The 26,046-nt window shown below is 41.5% G+C and overlaps 1 protein-coding gene across 1 annotated transcript in view; it reads right to left on the bottom strand.

Annotated features, from left to right (window-relative positions):
• heatr1 (HEAT repeat containing 1) overlaps positions 1–23,482 on the bottom strand; it is a 104,485-nt gene extending 81,003 nt beyond the window's left edge. The window contains exons 1-7 of the mRNA XM_063055592.1: positions 23,403–23,482; positions 15,031–15,182; positions 7,176–7,392; positions 5,128–5,269; positions 2,529–2,630; positions 1,362–1,502; positions 767–978 (exon numbers count right to left, since the gene is read on the bottom strand). Of these exons, the coding sequence (XP_062911662.1) occupies positions 767–978; positions 1,362–1,502; positions 2,529–2,630; positions 5,128–5,269; positions 7,176–7,392; positions 15,031–15,172 (956 nt within the window). The 5' untranslated portion in view covers positions 15,173–15,182; positions 23,403–23,482. The remainder of the gene's footprint in view (positions 1–766; positions 979–1,361; positions 1,503–2,528; positions 2,631–5,127; positions 5,270–7,175; positions 7,393–15,030; positions 15,183–23,402) is intronic.
• Between the last annotated feature and the right edge of the window lie 2,564 nt (positions 23,483–26,046).

Consider the following 26,046-nt stretch of genomic DNA (forward strand, 5'->3'; position numbering starts at 1 on the left):
GAACTAGCTAAATGGTGAATTCTCCAGGCTGGAACCTGAGGTTGAGGAAGGAATATGAAACTTCAAAATGTAGAAACATTAACCAGCTTGCTGATAAATGTAACAATCTGAATGACGTTATATGTCTCAGTAAGACATCGATGCTATTTAAACTGTTTCACAAATAGGCTATTTTAGTCACTGCACGCACTTCATTTTAAAAATGTGTTCTGAACACATCTCTCAGGAATTTCTGCAATTTGCACTGTTTTAACAGACAATTTTTGTTCTAATTGTTGGTGCGTTATGTGCCGTGTTGTATCACGTGGGTGATCATGGTGACCATGATTGACCTTTGCAATTTTTTCTACAGAAGTGGTCTTCTTCTGGGCAGTGTCTTTACAAGGTGGGTGACTCCTGCCATTATCAATACTCTTCAGAGACTGTCTGTCTGGCATCGGTGGTTGCATAAACAGGACTTGTGATATGCACCAGCTGCTTATACGACCATCCACCACCTGCTCCCATGGCTGCACGTGAGGGGGGTGTGGGGGAGAGGTCTAACCAGGTGCTACACCTTGCCCAAGGGTGACTTGTAGGCTAGCCGAGGGACAGAGCATCTTACTCCTTTGGGTAGAGATGTATACCGACTCCTCCACCCATTTGTAATACTGCTACTTCAAGAAAGCAATATTTAAATAGTACCATAAACCCCTAACCCAAGAATTTAACATTACAGAACAGTATTAAACAATTCCTGTCAAAATGAAAGCTATAAAGCACTTACTTTTGACTAATCTTTTCACTCTTTTGATGCTGCAGTAAAATAATCAGGCAGCTTAATCCTTCTCGGATCAGAACTGGGATCTTCACAAGTGTTTTACAGATTTGCTGGGCTAGAGTATTTACCAGAGAAGACTCCAAGACAACTTTCACCGCAAGCTGAGAGATTATCATGTACGTAGCAGCTCTGTAATCTGCTAATGCAGATCTCAGTCCCTAAAAAAATGTAAGATAAGCACCATGAATGCCAGATACCCCAAAATATTGACAAAAAAACCAAAGCTGAGATTGCATGGAAGCATTGGCATGAAAGGTTATAAGCAAACAAGCAGTGCATACAGATATCACTGCAACAAGGACTGCTATGTCATCTATTTGATCCTGACTGTTGCTGAGTGTATTATTGAGCAACAATTAGGTCATCAGTCCTTTATTATACAACCCATACTTCATTAAATTAATGCTTTACTTGCAACCTTCTGCAATGCAAGGAATTTAGCAGGATTGACTCGTGAGCAACCTAAATTCATAAGTTTTTATAAGATGGACAGCTATTGCTTTCTCTTATGCATTAACTTCATCCAGACAAAATTAATTACCTTCTGGATATATGGAAGCAACTTAGCAACGATGGTGTCGGTGACTTTATCCACAGCACTTAATGCTCCAACAATGGTAGATGCATAGAAAGAAAACAAAACTCTCAAATGTGCTGCAGTGTTGGGATAATCAGCAAATTCCTAAGACAAAAGTGAAATAAATAACTATCAGAATTACTTGAAATGAGAACTTTTTTGACATGCAGAATGTGATTCTTTAAGGTTGTCATAGCCAGGGGAGGTGTTGGGAGACAAGATCCCGCAAACTATTAAATGCTCCCAAGGGCATGCGTCCCAAATAGCCTCTGCAACCAAATCCAGTTCCTGGCCTCCACATGTGGTTTAGCTAGTAAACTTGGTGGAACCATTTCTACCGACAGAAGAAGGGGCAAAGGGGGTTGCTGGTGCCTTAAAACCAGCTGTTTCGGGCAGATGGGTCACATCAGCCATGGTTAGCAGTTCATCTAGAAGGAAAACTCTGATCTCAAACCTCTGTTACCTTGTGGCTATACCCACTCATGGGGAAGGCTTTGGGAGTAAACCCTGAGGAAAAATCCAGAGCTGGAGTTCATAAGCAGTCTCACGTTGAGTTCAATGCTGACTGGCAACACCTCCGACATCACTGGTACCAAACTGTATCAGTCTCTGCCATTCCTTTGGGATGGACAACAGCTTGCTCTTCATATAATACTGCCCTGGCTTGCGTATCATGTAGACAGCTACAACGCGATGTTCATGGTTGACGCTGACTAACGGAGGGTTTCATACACGAAATGTGGTAACATTTCTCCCAATAACTCACGCATATATCATTAATTTTTGGCTGTTCTTCATTTGGGAGGCTAGACTTCTTCATTAGTGGAGGACATTACATGCCAGTCTAGTCCGTGCCTACATAAATATAGATTCAAAAATCAGCAATTGATACAGAGAGCAGTGGCAACCATGGGATCTACTTACTCTTCCCCAGCTATGAGGCACTGAAACCACCCAGAGATTTTGCGGATCTCTGATGTAGTTACAAACCTTGCAGAACCATTAAGAATCCTTTGCTTTACACATGTCAGTAGCTTTGGTGTGAAAAGATTTTGAAGAGAAAATATATTCAAAGTAAATTACAAGTGGAACAAAATCATTAAAATCTGGACACCCTTAGAACTTACAAACCTTGACTGCCTTGGTTACCAAACTACAAATAAAATCCATGAAGTCCAGATCTTTGTAACAATGTGTGATTAAAGTGCTCCTTGCCAATGGGACGCCTGGTTTCTGTGGGACAATGGGAAATGCAACATCTTTATTAGAATGTTTGTTTTCAATAGTTGTTGCTGCATCAACTAAATAGAGAATATCCATATCAGATTAGAATATAAAACATTTTAAGGCTAAGGCTTTACAAGACATTGGTCAGACCACCTAAGGAGTATTGTGAGCAGCTTGGAGCCCCTCATCTTAGAAATGATCTGCTGACACTGGAGAAGGTGCAGAGAAGATTCATGAGAATAATTCTGGGAATGAAAGGGTTAACATATGAGGAACAGTTGATGGCTTGGGCTTGTACTCGCTGGAGTTTAGGAAAATGAGGAGGATCTCATTGAAATGTATTGAATATTGAAAGGCATAGATAGAGTGGATGCGGAGAGGATGTTTCCTATAGTGGGCAGAGCCTCAGAATGCAAGGACGCCCCTTTACAACAGCGACAGGAAGGAATTTCTTTAACCAGAGGGTGGTGAATCTGTGGAATTCATTCCCACAGACATTGGCCAAGTCATTGGGTATATTTAAAATATAGGTTGTTAAGTTCTTGATTAGTAAGAGTGTCAAAGGTTACAGGAAAAAGGCAGAATAGGGTTGAGAGCGATAATAAAGTCTTGGTGGAATGGAAGGGCAGCCCTGATGGGCCAAATAGCCTAATTCTGCTCCTATGTTTTAAGGTCTTATGGTCCACACACCGAATGCATCGCTTTCCTGATTTAAATGCAAACCAAAAGCTTATCTAGTAGCAATTCCTTCTGTACAAAAATAACTAAGGCTCAGAATCAGAATTGTTATCACTCTTAAATGCATGAAATTTGTTGCTTTGCGGCAGCAGTAAAGTACAAGGGAAAAACATTACTATAAATTACAAATAGATGAACAACAAAACAACAAGAAGAGGTAGTGTTCATGGAAAATTCAGAAATCTAATGGCCGAGGGGAAGATGCTGTTTCGGAATTGCTGAATGTAGGTCTTCAAAATCAAAAAAAACAAAGATGCTGATAATTTGAAATAGAAATATGCTGGAAATGTTCACAAACCGAAAAGTTAACTACTTCTTTTCTGTAGACAATGCCTGACCTGCTGAATGTTTCCCATAATTTTTATTTATATTTCAAGAATCTAAGTTGTATATCCCATAGAATAATCTCGCTACCTCCCTTTAATTTAAAGTTAAATCATCTGGGTCAAATGCCAGTCACTCATCTTCAAGCGAATGTAATTAACAGGGACCCACATTTGAAGGAGTAGAAAACATAGAACATAGAAAACCTACAACACAATATGGGCCCTTTGGCTCGCAATGCTGTGCTGAACATGTACTTACCTTAGAAATTACCTAGGGTTACCCATAGCCCTCTATTTTTCTAGGCTCCATGTACCTATCCAGCAGTGTCTTAAAACACCCTATTGTATCCACCTTCACCACCCATTCTACGCACTCACCACTCTGCATAAAAAACTTACCCCTGACATCTCCTCTGCACCTACTTCCAAGCACCTTAAAACAGTGCCCTCTCCTGCTAGCCATTTCAGCCCTGGGAAAAAAACTCTGACTAGCCACACAATCAATGCCTCTCATCATTTTATACACCTCTATCAGGTCACCTCTCATCCTCCGTCGCTCCAAGGAGAAAAGGCCGAGTTCACTCAACCTATTCTCACAAGGCATGCTCCCCAATCCAGGCAACAATCTTGTAAATCTCCTCTGCACCCTTTCAATAGTTTCCACATCCTCCTGTAGTAAGGTGACCAGAACTGAGCATAATACTCCAAGTGGGGCCTGACCAGGGTCCTACACAGCTGTAACATTACTTCTCGGCTCTTAAACTCAATCTCATGGCTGATGAAGGCCAATGCACTGTATGCCTTCTTAACCACAGAGTCAACCTGCACAGCAGCTTTGAGTGTCCTATGGACTCGGACCCCAAGATGCCTCTTATCCTTCACGCTGTCAAGAGTCTTACTATTAATACTATATTCTGCCATCATACTAAAATGAACCACCTCACACTTATCTGGATTGAACTCCATCTGCTACTTCTCAGCCCAGTTTTGCATCCTATCAATGTCCCACTGTAACCTCTGACAGCCCTCCACACTATCCACAACACCCCCATCCTTTGTGTCAGTGATTCTTCAGTGATAATTTCAATGTGAATCACCAAACAACATAGTAAATCAATGAGTCATTAAAAACTGGCCATGTTAAAGCATACAAGATGCATTAATAAAATACCTTTTTAGAAATCAAAAGACAAGTTAAAAACTGATAAGCCAACTTAAAAACTGCATTGTATAAATAATCAACAGAAATACAACGTTAAATCTTGGCTCCGATTTTTATAATAACCTCATTGAGTTCAACTTTTTTTTGGATTTTTTAAAAATTTCCAAAGCAAAACTTAAAATGAAATTCCTACAAAAAATTATGTGATTTATATGATACAGTAAACCAAAATATATGCGTATCACAATTATAACTGTATAGCTTGAACATTATTTACCTGTATGCGCTGTAGCCAGTGCCAACGATAAGTTGCATCTTTGAGTTTAAGGAGCTGAATGGCTCTCACAAACACTTTTGTTTCGTGATAGGGAAGAATGCATCCAATCAAACTGTCATGATTATACAGATGGATATGGAACCTAAAAAGATATACGTATACAAGGTAAGAACACAGTATTCTAGTTCACTTTCTGTAAAAGTTCTCAGGTCTTCAAAACAATGAATTTTGTCATTCAAAAGAATATCATTCAGTAAAATGTTTTAGCTTGCTTTGATAAAAAATCTACTGATTCATTGTTAATATTTGCTATTCTAAGGATCTGTGAGTCCCAGTGTACAAATTGAAAGCCAACATGGAGGTGTAGTAAGCAGTTAGGAAGTCAAATGGCATGTGGCCTTGATTACAAGAGGATTTCAATACAGGAGTACAGATATTTTACTGAAATGTTTGGCTGAGACTGCATCTAGTGTACTGTGTAGTTTTGGACTCCGTAGCTAACAAGTGGATGTCCTTGAGAGATTGCAGTGAAAATTCACTGGAAAGGTTCCAGACATGGCAGGCTTTCTGCAGAAGGAAAGACTGGGTAGACCACGTGTGCATTATCAAGAGTATACGAGGGATTTCATTAATACCTAAAATTTCCTCCAGAAATTGACAGGCTGATGCTGGAAGCAGGCCCCTCTGATTGATGAGACCAGGAATTGCAATTTAAGAATAAAGGGTAGACAATTTAGAATTAAGATGGGAAGAAATTTCTTCACTCGGAGGACCATGAATCTTCTGAATTCTCTATCCTAAAGGACTGTGGTCAGAGCTCATACAAAATATAGATCAATACATTTTAGACAAGATTCAAGATTGTTTAATACCATTTCCAGTATACAAGTGTAAAGGAGAACAAAATAATTGTTACTCCAGATCCAATGCAGCACAAAAAACACAATAAGATAAAGAACACAATAATAAAAAAAAATACTTAAGGTAGCTTAGATACATAGATTATTTGTATGTCCATTAAGTGGCAGGAGTGTCTGTGCATTAGGTGACTCTGATGGCAAATGATAAAGCCAGGGTAGTGGGAGTTGTGGTGGGGTGGGTTAGAGGGTGGAGGTGTTGATCAGCCTTACTGCTAACTGTCTGTGAGTCTGGTGGTCCTGGAGTAGATCTTGATGCCAGTGGGACAAACAGTCCATTAGCAGGGTGTGTGGAATCCATCATTATGTCACTGACCCTTTTCCAGCACCTTTCTGTACATGTGTTCTTGATGGTGGGTAGGCTGTTGCCAGTGATGTACTGGGCAGTTTTGACTACTTGGTGTAGAGGTTTTCTGTCCACTACAGTACAGTTCCGTACCATACAATGATGTGGCATGTTAGGATGCTCTCCAGCACGCATCTGTAGCAATATTCCTTCTATTTTTTTTTACAGCTGTGTGGATCAATCATTGCTGTGAGCAAGCAATTTTTACATAGCTTGAAAACTGTGAGGAAATTTAGACCTTTTTTTGTAATATGAATAATATTTAAAACGAAAATTCAAAAATCACATACTTTTGATTTTATTTATTAATTGAAGGGTACAATGAAATACAGTACAATAAAGAAAACCTTGCATATTTCGTAAACTTTTTTTAGTTGCATGTAGTAACAGCTGTGTGGCAACAAAGGATATGTGCGCGGGAGTTTTTCAGTTACTGCGTGGCTGCATACCCACAGAGCTTCAAGGGAACAGTGGACGTGAGTACAGGTGTGCACAGTCCAGCTCCCTTCAGCCTCCTCAGAAAGTAGAGGTGTTGTTAAGCTTTTCTGATTGTGTATGACATATTCTGTGACCATGAGAGGCTGTGGGAGCTGCACACTCCCAGCAATACACATCTAGACATCATGTTGACGCATTGGGACAGCTAAGGGGAGCTGCTGCCTCACAACTATAGCAACCTAGGTTCAGTCCTGTTCTTGGGTGCTGATGGGGATGGTCAGGGGTCACTCCATTTAATAACACAAACATAAAAAATTTCCAGTCAACTTGCCCAATAGTTGAGTTACCTGTGAATAAGCCATTCCAGGCATTTCTGGGCAGGCTTTAGCATGAAGAACGGAGATAAGCGTGTTAGGAAACGCAAAATACTCTCATCAAGCTGGGCATTCACTTCTTTAGTCTGGACACTACGCTCTAGACCTTTGGAAGCTTCACTGAAGAGTGTTGACTGAAATTCTTCAAAAGATGGATCAATTCCAATAAGTTCCTCTAGACCAGTACATCCTATATATGAGAAAAGATAGATCGAACAGTTAATTAAACAAGTACAGGGTGGTACTATGACGTCAAAGCTTCCTAATTCACTTCAATTGAAAGGAGTAATATGTGTCACACTCTTATGCTGTCTGTCCCTTCTACAACTACTTGGGAAGCAAGAAAAGAAATTGTGGTTGTGATATCCACATCATCATTGGTGATGGGCAAAGTGTCAGTAGCCTGGAGGGTGCCTAATGTTGTACTTCTATTTAAGAAGGGTGTGTGGCAAAAAAAGCCAAGGAACTCTAGACCAATAAGCATCACATCTGTGGTAGGTAAATTACTGGAGAGGATTCTGAAATATGATATACATGCATTTGGAAAGACAGGGTTGATGAGGGATAGTCAGCACAGTTTTGTGTTTTAGAGATCACATCTCAGAAATTGATTAAGTTTTATGAGAAAGGTCAATGGGAGCAGGGCAGTGGACATGGTTTATACAGACCTCAGTGACTCCTTTGATAAATTTCTGCATGATACGCTTCTCTGTCAAGTTAGATTACATAGAATCCAGGGAGAGCTAGCTGACTGGATAGGTTGTAACACAGCGGTTAGCACAATGCTTTACAGTGCCAGTAACCCTGGTTCAATTCGCACTGCTGCCACTATGGAGTTTGTACGCCTACTCACAATTATGTGGGTTTCCTCTGGGTGCCCTGGTTTCTTCCTACCGGTTGGTAGGTTAGTCATCATTGGAAATTGTACACTGATTAGACTCGCATTAAATCTGGGGGTTGCTGGGTGCTGTGCCTTGAAGGACCAAAAGGGCCTATTCCACACTCTACACCAATAAATAAACAAATAAAAAGAACTGGTTTGATGGTAGGAAGCAGAGGGTAATGGAGGAAAGTTGCCGGTGTTTCCCAGGGGTCAGTGCTGGGCCCTTTGTTGTTTGTCATCTACATCTATGATTTGGATGAGAATGTACAAGGCATGGTTCGTAGGTTTTACACTAAAATAAGTTGTTGACAGTGAATATGGTTACAAGATTTACAGAGTGATCTTCTTCAGCTGGTTAAGTAGACCGAAGATGGAAAATAGAGCTTAAGTAGTACAAGTGCCAGGTGTTGCATTTTGGGAAGACAGATGAGGAGAGGATTTGCACAGCAAATGGTATGGCTCAGACAAGAGCTGTAGAACAGAGGGACCGAGGAATACAAGTTCATGGTTCCTTAAAATGAAGTTGCAGGTAGAGAGTGATGAAGGTGGCTTCTGACACACTGGCCTTCAACAGTCAGCGCTTTTGAGTACAGAAGTTGGGATGTTATATTACAATTCTACAAGATGTTTGGAGTATTTGGCTCAGTTTTGGTCACCCTGTTAAGGGAAAGATGCCATCAAACTAGAAACAATGCAGTGATTTACAAAGATGTTGCTAAGGCTCAAGGGACTGAGTTATAGACAGAGGTTGAACAGATTGGAGCATAGGAAAGTAAGGGGTGATTTTATAGATGTGCATAAAATTATGAGGGGCAGGGAGAGGGTCACTGTGCAGTCTATTTTCCCCAAAGACTGGGGAATCAAGAGCGAGTGGGCACAGGTTTAAGGTGAGAGGGAAGAGATCCAACAGGAGTCCAGTGGGCAACTGTTTCCCCTAGACAGTTTTCAGTATATGGAATGAGCCGGCAGAGAAAGTGGTTGAGGCATGTACATGAAGAAGTGCATGGAAGGGAAAGGTCTGGAGGGATATGGGCCAAATTTGGGAAAAGGGATGAGCTGAGATGGGAATCATGGTTGGCATGGGCCAATTCGGATAAAAGGCCTGTTTCCATGCTCTACGATTTGATGTTATAACCGAAGGAAGCAGAAGTCATTAAACTCAATAGCATTACGAAAATGAATATATCAAGAGATAAGCACAGGATGCTTTAACTTCTGTAACATTAGCTTGCTTTCACACCACAGGTTTCATTTCTCAAGGTGGCTAATAAATAATTTAAAAAAACACAGGATCAGGAAGAGAAGAGGCAATAAAATTAATACAACCAACACACATCAAAGTTGCTGGTAAACGCAGCAGGCCAAGCAGCATCTATAGGAAGAGGTGCAGTCGACGTTTCAGGCCGAGACCCTTCATCAGGACTAACTGAAGGAAGAGTGAGTAAGGGATTTGAAAGTTGGAGGGGGAGGGGGAGATCCAAAATGATAGGAGAAGAAAGGAGGGGGAGGGATAGAGCCAAGAGCTGGACAAGTGATAGGCAAAAGGGGATACGAGAGGATCATGGGACAGGAGGTCCGGGAAGAAAGACGGGGCGGGGGGGACCCAGAGGATGGGCAAGAGGCATATTCAGAGGAACAGAGGGAGAAAAAGGAGAGTGAGAGAAAGAATGTGTGCATAAAAATGAGTAACAGATGGGGTACAAGGGGGAGGTGGGGCCTTAGCGGAAGTTAGAGAAGTCGATGTTCATGCCATCAGGTTGGAGGCTACCCAGACGGAATATAAGGTGTTGTTCCTCCAACCTGAGTGTGGCTTCATCTTTACAGTAGAGGAGGCCGTGGATAGACATGTCAGAATGGGAATGAGATGTGGAATTAATAAAATTAATAAGCAGTTTAGTATTTAAAAAGGGCCCTAATACTGGAACCCCTTTTAGAAAAGACAAATAGTAAAGAATTGCAGATAAGATTTGAGCTTTAATACATCATAAATAATTTATCTTAAACTGTTTTGAATGTCCAGCAAATATCCCCATCAGCATTAACAAAGTTAAGCATCCCCTTGTGCACTATATAATATTTGCACATGTGCATACAAAGGTAAAACCTTCATAAATAATCAAACAGGAAACTCTTTAATTATTAATAGTTTCAAGAAATATGGTATGTGGAATATGCCATGCAACAAAGCATTAAAAACATCCAGCTTTTCTTTCACTACACTGAGAAAGCAAAATGCCATCATTATGCACAAAAGATCTTAAAATGGCAGCCTTATTCGCTAACAAGATATGGTACAGCTGACAATAGTTAGGCTGAGCAAAAACAAGATAAGCTTTGGCAGAAGAATCTTATCTTTTGCCTGAATTACTGTCGTGCATTCCAAAACATAAATTTATCAATATTGCTTGGAAAGAAAAGTTTTTACTATTGAGAGAGAGCAAAAGTTTTCATGGCCTCAAGATACTAATTCAGCTGGAATGCTGGATTACTGGGGGGAGGAGTGAGGGTAAGAAACTTCTAGAAATATTGAAACAAATGAATGACAAACTCAATGGTACTAGTCTAATGTCAAGAGTGTTTAGATTAAATATATCAGCGCAAATGAGTAGTATGAAAGGATCAGAAAAATCACTTGTTGGTGCACAGGCAAGATCAGATTCAGTTAAGGTAGGGGTTCTCTATTTTTGTTTTGTGCCATGGAGCCTTACCATTAACTGAGGGGTTTGTAACCCCCAGGCTGGGAACACCTGATTTAATGAGTTTTATTTATAGTTTAGATGGTTAACAAAGAAGGGCAATATTAAGCTGTTAAAAAGAAAATATGGAAAAATATACCTGCACAATAGGGACAAAGGAGGTAGGAATGAATTACACCCATGCAGACTGTTATATAATTACATAAAAAAGTATAGGCGTAACCCGATCTACATTCACAAGAGACTATAAATTTTTTTTTTAATGCTGTGAATGCAGGAAATCTGAAATAAGAACAGAAAATTAGAACTATAAATGATGCCTGGTTTTAACTGGCAAAGAGGTAAGACAAGACGGCTAGTTTGACCCCCACCCTCCACCCATGTTTGTCACATCACTGAACAAATTCATAGCTGATCTTTTACCTCAGCATCATTTTCTAATGCTAACTTCATATCATAGCTCAATTTCCTCAATACGTAAAAATCTATAACCATTTCTGTTTACAATATATTCAGTTAATAAACATCCACAGTTCTCTCTGGAATTCCAATGGTTTCACAAACTTCTTACCTCTGACCTGAAAGGCTGACCTCTTATTTTAAGACAATGAGCGCTGGTTCTATCAACCCACCCAGCATCTCCACATCTGCCTGTCAGGTCCTTCAAGAATTTTGTTGCTTCAATGAGATCAACAGTCGAGGAGTCACAGAACACTGCAGCACAGAAACCGACCTTTCGGCCCATCTAGTCCATGCCGAAATATTAGTCTGCCTAGTCCAATTGACCAGCACCCAGTCTGCAACCCTCCACATCCCTCCCGTCCATGTACCTATTCAAATTTCTCTCAAACGCTGGAATCCAACCTGGACCCACCACTTGCACTGGTAGCCTGTCCACACTCCTACCACCCCCTGAGTGAAGAAGTTCCCCTTTATATTCCCTTAAACGTTTCATGTTTATCCTAAACCTTTGACCTCTAGTTCTAGTTTCAACCTCAGTGGAAAAAGCCTGCTTCACGTACCCTATTTATACCCCTCATAGTTCTGTATACCTCTATCAAATTTCCCCTCACTCTTCTGCACTCCAGGGAATGAAGTCCTAACCTCTTTAACATTTGTCTAATTAACCTTTGCCTATAACTCAAGTCTTCAAGTCCTGGCAACATCTTTATCAGTTTTCTCTGCACTCTCAAGCCTATTGATATCTTTCAGAACTGCACACAATACTCCAAATTAGGCCTCACCAACTTCAACAAAACATCTCAACTCCTGTACTTAATACCTTGATTTATGAATCTAAACATAGAAGTATAAGGTCATCGCTCCTCATAAGACAGATCACAATTCTAGGAATCAGTCTTTGCCACACTTTATTTATCTGAGGTTTATCCTTCCACGGGTAGGGAGAGTGGTTTTACCAGGGCCCATATTATTGGAGCAAGACCTCTCTTTTACTCAAATCCTATTTCAATAAAGAACAACACACCATTTGCCTTCTCAACAGCTTTCTGTGGTGAATGTTAATTTCCAGTGATTGCTGAACAAAGGCATCTAGATCCCTCTATCAGTTCATTTCAATTGTGCACAACTTAAACAAACACCTTCACTCTTTTTAAACCACGTGAATGATCTTTTATTCTTCAGGTTACACTCCCTCTGCCATATCCTTCAAAAGTCTATGTTCCTGAGACCTCTCTGTGTCTTTCTAACACACACTGCATGCTGGATTTCAGGGCAATTTAAAATTGATAATAAATGTATGAAGAGAGAAGAATGGACCTTTGCTTTAACAGTACTCTCGATGCTGCCCACTCAGAAGCAATCATGCAGCAGCTTAACTCAGAGAGTCTGACAAGTCTACTAAAAAACAGGTAATTATGAAAACAGCAAAAACTTTTCCATGGTTATTGAAATGCCACAATAAAGGAAAACCTGTATACATAGGTTATTTCTGAGTCAGTACAATGCACTGATAAAGTGGATGTGGAAAGCATGTTTCCTATAGCATGGGAGTCTAGGACCAGAGGGCACAGCTTCAGAATACAATGACACAACTTTAAAACAGAGATGAGGAGGAATTTCTTAATTCAGAGGGTGGTAAATCTTTAGAATTCATTGCCACAGATGGCTGTGAAGGCCAAGTCATTGGATATTTACAGCAGAGGTTGATAGGTTCTTGATTAGTAAGGGCATCAAAGGTTACGGGTAAAGGCTGGAGAACAGGGTTGAGAGGAATAATAAATCAGCCATGACGGAATGGCAAGACTGACTCAATGAGCCGAATGGCCAGATTCTGCTTCAACATCTTATGATCTAATACAGCGGTTGGATAACGCTTAATGCGGTCTGTAACTTTGCTTTCTGCTTTACGAAGATCAACCTACAGTCATTGGAGAGAGGCTGCAGAGGATAAAAAGCAACAGAATGGATCCTAGAAGTAAAAACTGTGGAGAGAAAATTTAATCCTGTGCAGCTGAACATGGCTGAAGCAGGGAATGGAATTTGGTGTAAATCATTTTCCATACATCGCCTCTTCAGTGCAGCAAGTTTAACGATTTAAGGGAAAACCACATTAAAATACCGAACTGGCCAGATAAAGCAAATTTGGGACATTGTTTTAAAATAACCATGAACAACTAGAAGCAGTGCTTCTAATTGTAATGCAAACTTGTGTAAAAAAAATGAGAAGCGAATTCAAGCAGGGGTGAGCTACTCTTTGGAGTAATCAGTGTTGGAAAGGTTTGGATACTGGACTGAGGGAGCCGGAAGAATAAAGGTTAGCTTTATTTGTCACATGCAGTGAAATGCATCCGGCAATGTGCTGGGGGACAGCCTACAAGTGCAGTCACACTTCCAGTGCCAACACAGTGCCCCCACAACTTTCTAACCCTAACCGTATGTCTTTGGAATGGGGGAGAAAACCAGAATACCCAGAAGACACACTCGCATCACCCTCTGAGTTATGGAGTCCCTCCCCAGTGTCCCCTTGAATATTTCACCTTTCACGCTGAACTTATGACCTCTAGTTCTACTCTCACCTTTACCGACCTTACAGACAGCAGCAGGAGTTGAGCCCTGATTGCTGGTGCTATAAAGCGTTAACTAAACGCTTATTACTACGCCACCCGGATATTAGGATGAACTTCAGTAAGATGACAGCTTTTTCTTGCATTCTCTGTTTCTGCAAAAAAAAATTATAACCAAGAGCTAACGTGGCTGGTTGAGCCACTATGTAAGTCTGTTGATGTGCCTTGATGCCTTCCCTTACTGGACTAACTTGTAGAGAATTTACAAGGGTGTTGCCAGGATTAAGAACCTGAGGTATAGGGAAAGGTTGAATAAGTTCCAAGTAGGTTACATGGATGGCACAACATTGTGGGCCGAAGGGCATGAAATGTGCTGCACATTTCTTTATTTCTGTACTGGATAATCTAATCATCTAGTAAAGGAAGCAGCCACTATATTCATCATGTCCAAGCTGGAATTCAGGGCAACTGCAATGTACTGTTCTAAACTGAGAACATACACAGCCAACTGAGCAGAAACAGCCTCAGTTTAACTTCTACACTGGCACCTTTCATCAATACTGCAGAGTGTGGGTGTTTTGCTGAATGTAGTAACTTTATGACGTTACTGGAATGTAAAGTCCACCACTTTAAATTACTTTCATCGTGGAATTTAACCATGAGGTATGAAAATGGTATTTTTCAAATGAGTTGCAGGACTGCTTTTTAAAATTAAACATCAAGGTCTTTAACAAAGAAAATTCATGGCTAGCTTTGGTTTTCATAATGATCTTCATGGCTGTCATGAAAAAAGTCAGGTCTCCAGTGAATATTGATCACAAAAGTTATGAGGCAATCAGCATTTTTACAGCCATAGTTAAAACACACAATTTCAAACAGGACTTTAAAAGACGTGAAAGGTAAGTTAATAGCACTGACATATAGTGCAAGATGTCTCAGTTCAAGAAACAAACTGATTTTTTAAAAAAATTACGATATATGCATATTTACTGTTAGACAGCTCAACCCAAAATTGGATTGAATGGGAAAATTAACATGGGAATAAGATTAACTCCACAGATTAAGATACAGAAAGGCCACAGATGGTTTTGCAGCAGTGAAGTAATGAACTAGCAAGTGCTACCATTAATATATGCCACGTTTGGCCCTCCTTGGCAATGGTGTTAACAACGCAGGGGGTAAATTTGCTGAGGAATGATAATGCAGATGTATTCAGCACTTACCTATGGCAAAGAATGTTTCCCTGTCAATGGTAGCAGCTTCCTTACAATCAAACAATAATGATGCAACTTCTTTGCGAGAGAAAAGACTTGCATCAGTTTGGGGGAGTGCCAAACGCTTCAGCTGATAGGCTAAAGAGGTCATTTTGCTTTTCCTAAAACAAGAAGGGAAAAAAATAAGTATTTAAGGTCAATTCTCAGCATGGCAATTTGACTTTTAATAAACTTAAATTTGTTGTATGTCTTCTAAAAAATCTTGTTACTTTGAAAACCGTGCATTTCTATAGCACATATCACACCTCCTTCAGAACATACCGAAGCATTTTACAATGTATTATGTACACTGATATATTACTATAACGTTCAGAGAAATTCATCCAAATGTTCCTGGTCCAACCATGTGCCAAGAGAGCCCACTGGTGTCTCAATTTCTTCAGGAAGCTATGTCTCCTTTGACCCTCACCAATTTTTACAGATGCACCATAGAAAGCATCCTATACTGAAGCACTACTGCATGGTATGGCAACTGTGCCACGAAGAACACAAGAAAATGTGGAGTTTTATTATTAGCTCAGTACATCACAGAGCTTCTATGAGCTCTGTCCACAAATCTCACAGCCTCGATAGAGCAGCCAACACAGCACAGTGTAATGTAAAGCAACGGTTAAGCACAGCTGCAATGCCATATTCAAGTTTGCCTGACAACACCACTGTCATAGGCCGAATCAGCATATAGGAGGGAGACTGAAATCTGGTTGAGTGGTGCCTGAACAACAATTCACTCAACGTCAGCAAGACCAAAGAACTGATTGTGGACCTCAGGAAGGGGAGCTCAAAAGCACACTCATCGGTTCTCATTGAGGGGGTCAGCCATGGAAAGGGTGAGCAGCTCGTTCCTGGACGGTAACATCTCAGAGGATCTATCCTGGGACCAACATATTGATGCAGTGCTATACTTCATTCAGAGTTTGAGCAGATTTGGTGCTTCATCAGCTCTATCACAGGCACAGGCCTCCCCACCATAGCAGATGCCATCTCACTGGCTCTTCACTCAACACATCAACATCTGGACAGTAACCATACATCAGGATGCTCATTATCGACTACAACTTGCCATTCAATACTATCATCGCCCCTCAGAATGCAACAATTATCTTCAAGACATTGGCCTCAATAATAATCAAATTTTATATTCTATTTCCGTAGAATCGTCAGATTTACATTCATTCTGTAAGAATTATTTAATAAGGTAGTTGCAATTGGCTCTTACATTCTCATTCATCCATCCAGAAAGAATATGCAACATCTGCCTCAGGTAGATCGATGCTAGTGCATCTACTTTACTGATTTCCCTCTGCGTCTGCCTGCATCACATGGATGATCCTCGGGCCTACTGCTTCTTCCTTCATGGATTCCATTTGCCATAACACTTCAGTGCAAACTGCAAAGCTTCCCATTCAGTTTTTTTTAATTGAACTCCGTACATTTGCTCACAGTAAGGTAATGTTGCTATATGTCCCACACATTTCTCCTAAAATATCTGAATTCCTCCCCCACCCCCAATTTCTAGTTGTCTACCCTAACCATTTGCAAGGCATTGATAGCCATGTTAGGTATAACTACATGAATATCAGCCACGATTGGAGAAAAAGTTGTTAACAATGTGTCCCCATGGTTTGGCCTTTGTTACTGTGGTAAGACATGCACTGAAAGACAGCCACATCAACCATGTCCTGTATATATTCTGTTTGGCATTGCCCAGGGAACTTCCACTTCTAAATCTTGCTGAATCCATTCACCAGATTTAAAGGAATATCCAATTAAAATCAACAGATGCCCCAAAGGTTTGTGCTGCCTCTAGCACAGACCCTAATCTCTTCAATCCAATTTTTCACTGTCAAGTACACTTCAGCAATCAACTCTGGATACCATTTTTGCCAACTGACAGGACCTTTGACAATGTTTCCTCAATTTTGGATATGAAACAGCTTATTGAAATTAACAACATTCATTCACTTATGCAACAATAAAAAAGAGGCCACAAAGACCAATTATTGCTTCTGGTACCCACAACTGACAGACAGTCAACTCTAAATGAAGCCATGCTCAGTTGGGTGCCAATCTTTGCTTTGGATTCTCACCTGCAATCTCAAGGCAGCCTTTACAATGCCTATTTCTCACACAAAGTCTGCCTCCCAGCCTAATGTCAATGCTGAAAGTGACAGAATAAAGAGCTAGGATTTTACTACCTCTCAATAAATCAACTGCAATTGAATTTCTGAATCAATATGGTCTGTTCAGTTTTCAATTCCTCAGTCCATTCCAATGAACTCCTACCTTGCATAATTTTGGTGCATTATTAAAATGCAAATAAAAATAAAGGGAATTCAGATGTTTGGCATTAACCAGCAAGGCTGGAAGCAGAGACTGCTGAACTTTGCCAGGTTTCCCCTGATTTCAAAGGTTCCATTAAGCCCATGTGATCAAAACACTAATATTAATGCTGGTACAGGAACCACGTATCTGTTCTCTCCCTGCTTTGTATTCTGCGTTGTGCATTTACTATATTTATAATGGTAACTTGTCATGTGAGTGGCGGCGTGGAAAAAGTGAAGGAAATAAGTTATGTATTCTCGCTCATTTCTTTGCAGTTTGTTGCTTGGGACTGGTGGAGGTCATGTCTTTGCTGACCACTGAGATACTGCTCAATAATGCTTAATTGTATGTTTGCTAATTGCTAATAAAGGATTCAACTTTCGGAGCGATTATTGGAGCACTGGACGTGTCACACAAGTATAACAGTCTCAATCAAGCAGCAATCATTTCTGGTTTTGATTTTGGATTAGTTTTGCTGCTACAGCTAGGTTTATACAACTTAAACTTATAAGGAACTTTTAATGCATTTTACAAGTTCTAAGGCTCTATGCAGGGCTTAGCAAATAAAAATTCAAATTAAGATACTTCAAAATGACATTAGGGCAGCTGGGCCAAAGAGCTGGGTTTAAAAGGAATTTCTTAAAAGTGAGGGAGAGGTGCTATAGCAATCAACTGAGGGTCAAGGCAACCTTTCTAATGGAATTAAAAAAGGCCATGCAAGGCAGCAGAAAGGAGGTAAGAAGGCTACAGGGCTTTGGGGGAATCTGAAGACCACGACGAGAACTTTAAAAGAACTTTAACAATATTGGTTCAGGAACCAGAGTATTAATGGGATGGTGCGAGTTAGGATATGGACACAGATTTCAGGGAAGTCTAAGAGGGAGAAGATATGGACGAGTGAGAATCACAGTCATCTACAAGAGTTGACCAAAAAGAATTTCATGGCAGTGGAACTGCGGCAGGGACAGAGCAAGCAGAGTGGTGCATCACCAGAGACGAAGGTTCAATCGTGACCTCTGTAGAGTTACCACATTCTTGCCATGATCTTTTAGGTTTCCTTCCCCATCGCAGTGAGATGTGGATTGGATTGACAGGTTAATCGGCCATTGCAAATTGACCCTAGCACGTGAGTGAGTGATTAAAGTCTAGGGGGAGTTGATGTCAATCTGGGAGTATAAAATGAGATTAGTGTAACTAAGTACCAATGGCCAGCAAGGGCTCAGATGTATGACTTCAGCGTGCTGTACAAATTCAGCTTTGAGCAATTGAAGGGCAATGCAGGGATGAGGCAGTTAAAAGTCACCAGTGGAGGGTCTGAAGTGATATGTCAGTTAGACAGGGTATAGAAAGCACAACTTATTCCTGAGGAACATTACTGTACCAATATTTTTAAATGACAAGTGGCTAGTTTAAATTCAAGTAAATTCAAATATAAAACTGCAAGTACTCAAAATCTGAAAATAAAACAAAATGCAAGAAAATGAAGACAGAAACTGAGTTAATGTTTCATGTCGACTTCCTTTGTCAGAATTTGGAAAGAGAGAAAGTAAGTTTTAAATTGCAGAAAGTTTGCTGCACGTCTGGGTAGGACAGTGATAAGGTGAGGCTGGGTGAGAAGCTGTTAGAGCAGTTTATGGAGATTAGACAGATAACACAAACAACAGTGTGAAATGCAGAGGTGCAAAAAATGCCCATCAAGTCAGTCCCCGTTAGTGTCCGATCATCACATCCCAATCCTTTCTACAACTTAAAACTAAATTGTTTTCCCCCTTTCCATTCATAGAACATAGAACATAGAATAGTACAGCACAGTACAGGCCCTTCGGCCCACAATGTTGTGCTGACCCTCAAACCCTGCCTCCCATATAAGCCCCCACCTTAGATTCCTCCATATACCTGTCTAGTAGTCTCTTAAACTTCACTAGTGTATGTGCCTCCACCACTGACTCAGGCAGTGCATTCCACGCACCAACCACTCTCCGAGTAAAAAACCTTCCTCTAATATCCCCCTTGAACTTCCCACCTCTTACCTTAAAGCCACGTCCTCTTGTATTGAGCAGTGGTGCCCTGGGGAAGAGGCGCTGGCTATCCACTCGATCTATTCCTCTTATTATCTTGTACACCTCTATCATGTCTCCTGTCATCCTCCTTCTCTCCAAAGAGTAAAGCCCTAGCTCCCTTAATCTCTGATCATAATGCATACTTTCTAAACCAGGCAGCATCCTGGTAAATCTGCTCTGTACCCTTTCCAATGCTTCCACATCCTTCCTATAGTGAGGTGACCAGAACTGGACACTGTACTCCAAGTGTGGCCTAACCAGAGTTTTATAGAGCTGCATCATTACATCGCAACTCTTAAACTCTATCCCTCGACTTATGAAAGCTAACACCCCATAAGCTTTCTTAACTACCCTATCCACCTGTGAGGCAACTTTCAGGGATCTGTGGACATGTACCCCGAGATCCCTCTGCTCCTCCACACTACCAAGTATCCTGCCATTTCCTTTGTACTCTGCCTTGGAGTTTGTTCTTCCAAAGTGTACCACCTCACACCTCTCCGGGTTGAACTCCATCTGCCACTTCTCAGCCCACTCCTGCATCCTATCAATGTCCATCTGCAATCTTTGACAATCCTCTACCCTATCTACAACACCACCAACCTTTGTGTCGTCTGCAAACTTGCCAACCCACCCTTCTACCCCCACATCCAGGTCGTTAATAAAAATCACGAAAAGTAGAGGTCCCAGAACAGATCCTTGTGGGACACCACTGGTCACAATCCTCCAATCTGAATGTACTCCCTCCACCACCACCCTCTGCCTTCTGCAGGCAAGCCAATTCTGAATCCACCTGGCCAAACTTCCCTGGATCCCATGCCTTCTAACTTTCTGAATAAGCCTATCGTGTGGAACCAATGCCTTACTAAAATCCATATAGATCACATCCACTGCACTACCCTCATCTATATGCCTGGTCACCTCCTCAAAGAACTCTATCAGGGTTGTTAGACACGATCTGCCCTTCACAAAGCCATGCTGACTGTCTCTAATCAGACCATGATTCTCTAAATGCCTATAGATCCTATCTCTAAGAATCTTTTCCAACAGCTTTCCCACCACAGACATAAGGCTCACTGGTCTATAATTACCCGGACTATCCCTACTACCTTTTTTGAACAAGGGAACAACATTCACCTCCCTCCAATCCTCCGGTACCATTCCCGTGAACAACGAGGACATAAAGATCCTAGCCAGAGGCTCAGCAATCTCTTCTCTCGCCTCGTGGAGCAGCCTGGGGAATATTCCATCAGGCCCCGGGGACTTATCTGTCCCAATGTATTTTAACAACTCCAACACCTCCTCTCCCTTAATATCAGCATGCTCCAGAACATCAACCTCACTCATATTGTCCTCACCATCATCAAGTTCCCTCTCATTGGTGAATACCAAAGAGAAGTATTCATTGAGGACCTCACTCACTTCCACAGCCTCCAGGCACATCTTCCCACCTTTATCTCTAATCGGTCCTACCTTCACTCCTGTCATCCTTTTTTTCTTCACATAATTGAAGAAAGCCTTGGGGTTTTCCTTTACCCTACTCGCCAAGGCCTTCTCATGCCCCCTTCTTGCTCTTCTCAGCCCCTTCTTAAGCTCCTTTCTTGCTTCCCTATATTCCTCAATAGACCCATCTGATCCTTGCTTCCTAAACCTCCTGTATGCTGCCTTCTTCCTTCTGACTAGATTTTCCACCTCACTTGTCACCCATGGTTCCTTCACCCTACCATTCTTTATCTTCCTCACCGGGACAAATTTATCCCCCACATCCCGCAAGAGATCTCTAAACATCGACCACATGTCCATACTACATTTCCCTGCAAAAACATCATCCCAATTCACACCCGCAAGTTCTAGCCTTATAGCCTCATAATTTGCCCTTCCCCAATTAAAAATTTTCCTGTCCTCTTTGATTCTATCCTTTTCCATGATAATTATAAAGGCCTGGGAGCAGTGGTCACTGTCCCCCAGATGCTCACCCACTGAGAGATCTGTGACCTGACCCGGTTCATTACCTAGTACTAGATCTAGTATGGCATTCCCCCTGGTCGGCCTGTCCACCTACTGTGACAGGAATCCATCCTGGACACACTTAACAAATTCTGCCCCATCTAAATCCTTGGAACTAATCAGGTGCCAATCAATATTAGGGAAGTTAAAGTCACCCATGATAACAACCCTGTTAATTTTTGCACCTTTCTAAACAACGGATCTTTGACCTGGTGTGTTGTCTTTCCATATGTTGCCTGAACTCTTCCAGTTGGATTAATTGCAGATTTAATTAATAATTTGTATTTAAATTCTCCAGATGATATTATCATCCATAAGTCAGGCTGCAAGTTAAGTAAGTTATCTGTATCCTGTGGAGTCTGACAAATGCATCTGAGATGTCAGTAAACAAAACAAAATGCCAGTTCACTTCATGATCACCCAGTGCTTGTTTCAGGATAATATCATCTCGTCCCGAAATAAACTTGATCACAAATGATCACTTTCGTTTCAAACATGAAATCAGTGTGTCAGAGAAAACTGGTAAATTGGTTAATTATTGCCGCAGGTACTGAGGTTTACTGAAAAACTTGTCTTGCATATTGTCCATACAGATCAATTCATCATAACTGAACAATTAGAGCAGAATAAAGTGTTACAGTGCCAAGAAGGTGCAATGCAGACAGGCAATAAGGTGCAAAGTCACAACAAGGTACACTGTGAGGTTAAGAGTCGATCTTATCATACGATGTACCATTCAATAATCTTATAACAGCAGAATAGAAGCTGCCTTGAGCCTGGGGGTGGTACATGCTTTCAGGCTTTTGTATCTTCTTCTTGATAGGAAAGGGAGGGGAAAATGAAGGCAGAATGTCTGGGGAGAGTCGGATTTTTGATTCTGGTGGCTTTCCTAAGGCAACAAGTATAGAAAGTGTTCAAGGACGGGAGGCTGGTTTAAGTGATATGCTGAGCTGAGCCATGACTCTCTGTTGTTTTTTGCAGTCACTTGCAGAGCAGTTGTGATACTCCGCCATGATGCATCCAGATGGGATGTTTTCTATGGTGCATCCATAAAAATTGGTGAGAGTCAATGGGATATGCTAAATTTCTGTAGCCTCCTGAGGAAGTAGAGGTACTGGTGAGCTTTCCTGCCCGTGGCACCTAATGGGTTGGGCCAGGACAGGCTATTCGTGATGTTCACTACTAGGAGCTTTTAAGTTCTCAAACCTATAGCTTGAAAAATTTAAAGCTGCTCTATAGTTACAAGGTTTGCTGGCAAGAAACCAATCCTATAAAATGCAAGTCACCTGAGTGACCCGAGTCATAGAAATATATACCAAAAAAGTTTTATTTATCTTATTTTCTTGGACAGTACAATAAAAATCTTAAAATGTGACGAATTGTACCTAAATACCATTATATTTACCCTTAACTTTTGATTTATCACAATTTAAAATAAAAACAAAAAGTATTTCTATGGGGACACAAGGGACGACATATGCTGAAATCTGGAGCAATGCACAAAAAAGAACTGGAGGAACTCAGTAGGGCAGGCAATTAGTTGAAAGCAACTGAAGGAACTTGGCCAGAAATGACGACTGTCCATTCCCCTTCATAGATGCTGCCAGATCCGCTGTTTTCCTCCGGCAATTTAAAGCGTTGGTCAAGTTTCCAGGTGTCTGAATGATGTACCACGTCAGTTATGTCCTTATTACGGCATTAAGAGACGAGAACATCCAGGATATTTCATCTAAATAAAAGATCTGGTGTATCTGAGAACCTGTCGGTGCTGCGGGAGACGAAATACTTGTAATTCACTAATCGCACCCTCACCACAGTCTAAATAACAGCGGTGCTGACCTACCTTCTCCCAATGTTGTTATCTAAAGTATAACAAAACATCTTCTGCCTGAGCGACCCCGCGCCGCTCCCTCCGATTATGTTTGTTAAACTCACCTTTTCGTCTAATTTCGATTAAAAACACTATCCACGCTCTCCTCTCCCGCTGTCCACATGGGAAGGTGCACGGCACCCCTGACCCGGAACCGGATCCACAGCTCAGATTCCCACGGTCCTTCTCCTCCAGCGCCGCCTGCGGCCGGGAGGAACGACATGGTCCAGATGCGGAGCCGCTTTTGCAATTCACACGGTGCTGGAGGAGCCAGTCGGGAGTGAATCTGCATTCATCTGCCCCTCGGTATTAGTGAAGGTTGGCACCATAATTAAAATCTTGCAATAACTTCCTCAGTTAAGTTAGGTACCCAGGCACTGTTTCATCAAAAACTTAAACATAAAAATTAAAACTTAAGCATTCTTGATTTAAGGGTAAACACAAAAAATTCTGTAGATCCTGAAGAAGGGTCTTGGCCAGAAACATCAACAGATTCTTGGCCGGAAAGGCTAACCTGCCGAGTTACTGCAGCATTTTGTGTGTGTTGCTCTGAATTTCCAATATCTGAAGAATTTCTTTTATCTTCAACAAATCCACCAGTTTCTTAAATTATTTATTGCTGTATATGCTGGGCTGAGGTATAGAGAAAGAACTTTCTACCCTTACCAAACACATTTAAATGATAGAATTAGAGAAAGACACAACACAAAAGTGAGCCCTTTTGGTTCACCTATGCTAGTCCCATTTATCTACACTATGCAGTATCCCACAGGCCAGACAGCATCTATAGGAAAAAGTACAGTTGACATTTCGAGTCAAAACCCCTCAGCAGGACTGGAGAAAAAAAAGCTGAGGAGTAGATTTTAAAGGTGGGGGAGGGGAGAGAGAAACACCAGGTGATATGTAAAACTGGAGGGGGAGGGATGAAGCAAAGAGCTAGGAAGATGATTGGTAAAAGAGACAGAAGGCCATGGAAGAAAGAAAAAAGGGGCGGGGAGCAGCAGAGGGAGGCGATGGGTGGGCAAGAAGATAAAATGAGAGAGGGACAAGAGGATGGGAAATAGTGAAGTGGGGGGGGAAGGCATTACTGGAAATTTGAGAAATCGATGTTCATGCCATCAGGTTGGAGGCTACCCAAACGGAATATAAGGTGTAGTTCCTCCAGCCTTAAGTGTGGCCTTCTTCTGACAGTGGCAGGCGCCATGGATGGGAATGGGAAGTGGAATTAAAAAGGGTGGCCACTGGGAGATCCCGCTTGTTCTGGTGGACGGAGCGTAGATGCTCGGCGAAGTGGTCTCCCAAACTACGTTGGAGGAACAGCACCTTATATTCTGCTTGGGTAGCCTCATACCTGATGGTATGAACATCGATTTCTCGAACTTCCAGGAATGCCCCCCTCACCATTTCCTACTCCCATGTCCCTCTCTCATTTTATCTCCTTGCCCGCCCATCGCCTCCCTCTGGTGTTCCTCCCCTCTCCTCCTTTTTTCTTTCTTCCATGGCCTTCTGTCTCTTTCACAAATCATCTTTCCCCCTCCAAGTTTCACCTATCACCTGGCATTTCTCTCTCCCCTCCCCCAACCTTTCAAATCTACTCCTTGGCTTTTTATCTCCAGTCCTGCCGAAGGGTTTCAGCCCGAAACATTGACTATACTCTTTTCCATAGATGCTGCCTAGCCTGCTGAGTTCCTCCAGCATTTTGTGTGGGTTGCTCGGATTTCCAACATCTGCAGATTTTCTCTTGTTTATGCAGTGTCCCTCTATACAAGATTCAAAATTGTTTAATGTCATTTCCAGTACCAAGTATAAAGGAGAATGAAATGATAGTTACTCTGGATCCGATGCAGCACAAAAGGAACACAATCAGATAAAGAACACAATAATTAAAAAAACACAATAAATATAAATAAATGAGATGGCTTATATACATTGATTGTATGTCTACAAAGTGATGCTGGGTACAGGAGTGTCTGTACAGAAGGTGACTTTGACAGGAATTGATAATGTTGTGGTGGTGGTGAGGGAGAAGGAGTGGTGTTAGTGGTACCCTTCCCATCCAAGGTTTGCAAATAACTTGTAATAGTAGCTGTCACCACAACTTCCTCTGGCAGCTCGTTACAGATACTTACAACCTTCTATGTGATAAATTCACCCCTCAGATCTTCTTAAAACTTCTTTCCTTTCACTTTAAACCTGTGCCCACCAGTTGAAGACTCCCTTACCCTAGGAAGAAGATTCTGACCACTTATCCTATCTGTTCTCCACATAAGTTTGTAAACCATGGTAAGGTCACCCCTCAGCCTTCTTCAGTCCATTGTCATCATTATGTGCTGTGTCGTATGATATGGGTGATCATGTTCTATCCATGACCATGATTGTTCTTGGCAATTTCTTCTACTGCGATTGCCATCTTCTGGGCAGTGCCTTTACAAGACTAATGACCCCGGCCATGATCAGTACTCTTCAGAGACGGTTTTATTTTATTTATCAAGATGCAGCACAGACTAGGCCCTTTGTGCTGCACTGCCCAGCAATTCCCCAATTTAATCCTAGCCTAAACACTGGATAATTTACATTGACCAATTAACTCATCGACCAGTAGGTCTCCAAAGCAGGTGCCACACCTTGCCCAAGGGTGACCTGCAAGCTAGCGGAGGGAAGGAGAGCCTTACACCTCCTTTAGTAGAGATGTATCTCCACCTCACCAAC

Source organism: Mobula hypostoma, chromosome 8 (assembly GCF_963921235.1).
Source record: "Mobula hypostoma chromosome 8, sMobHyp1.1, whole genome shotgun sequence".
Taxonomy (NCBI): Eukaryota; Metazoa; Chordata; class Chondrichthyes; order Myliobatiformes; family Myliobatidae; genus Mobula; species Mobula hypostoma.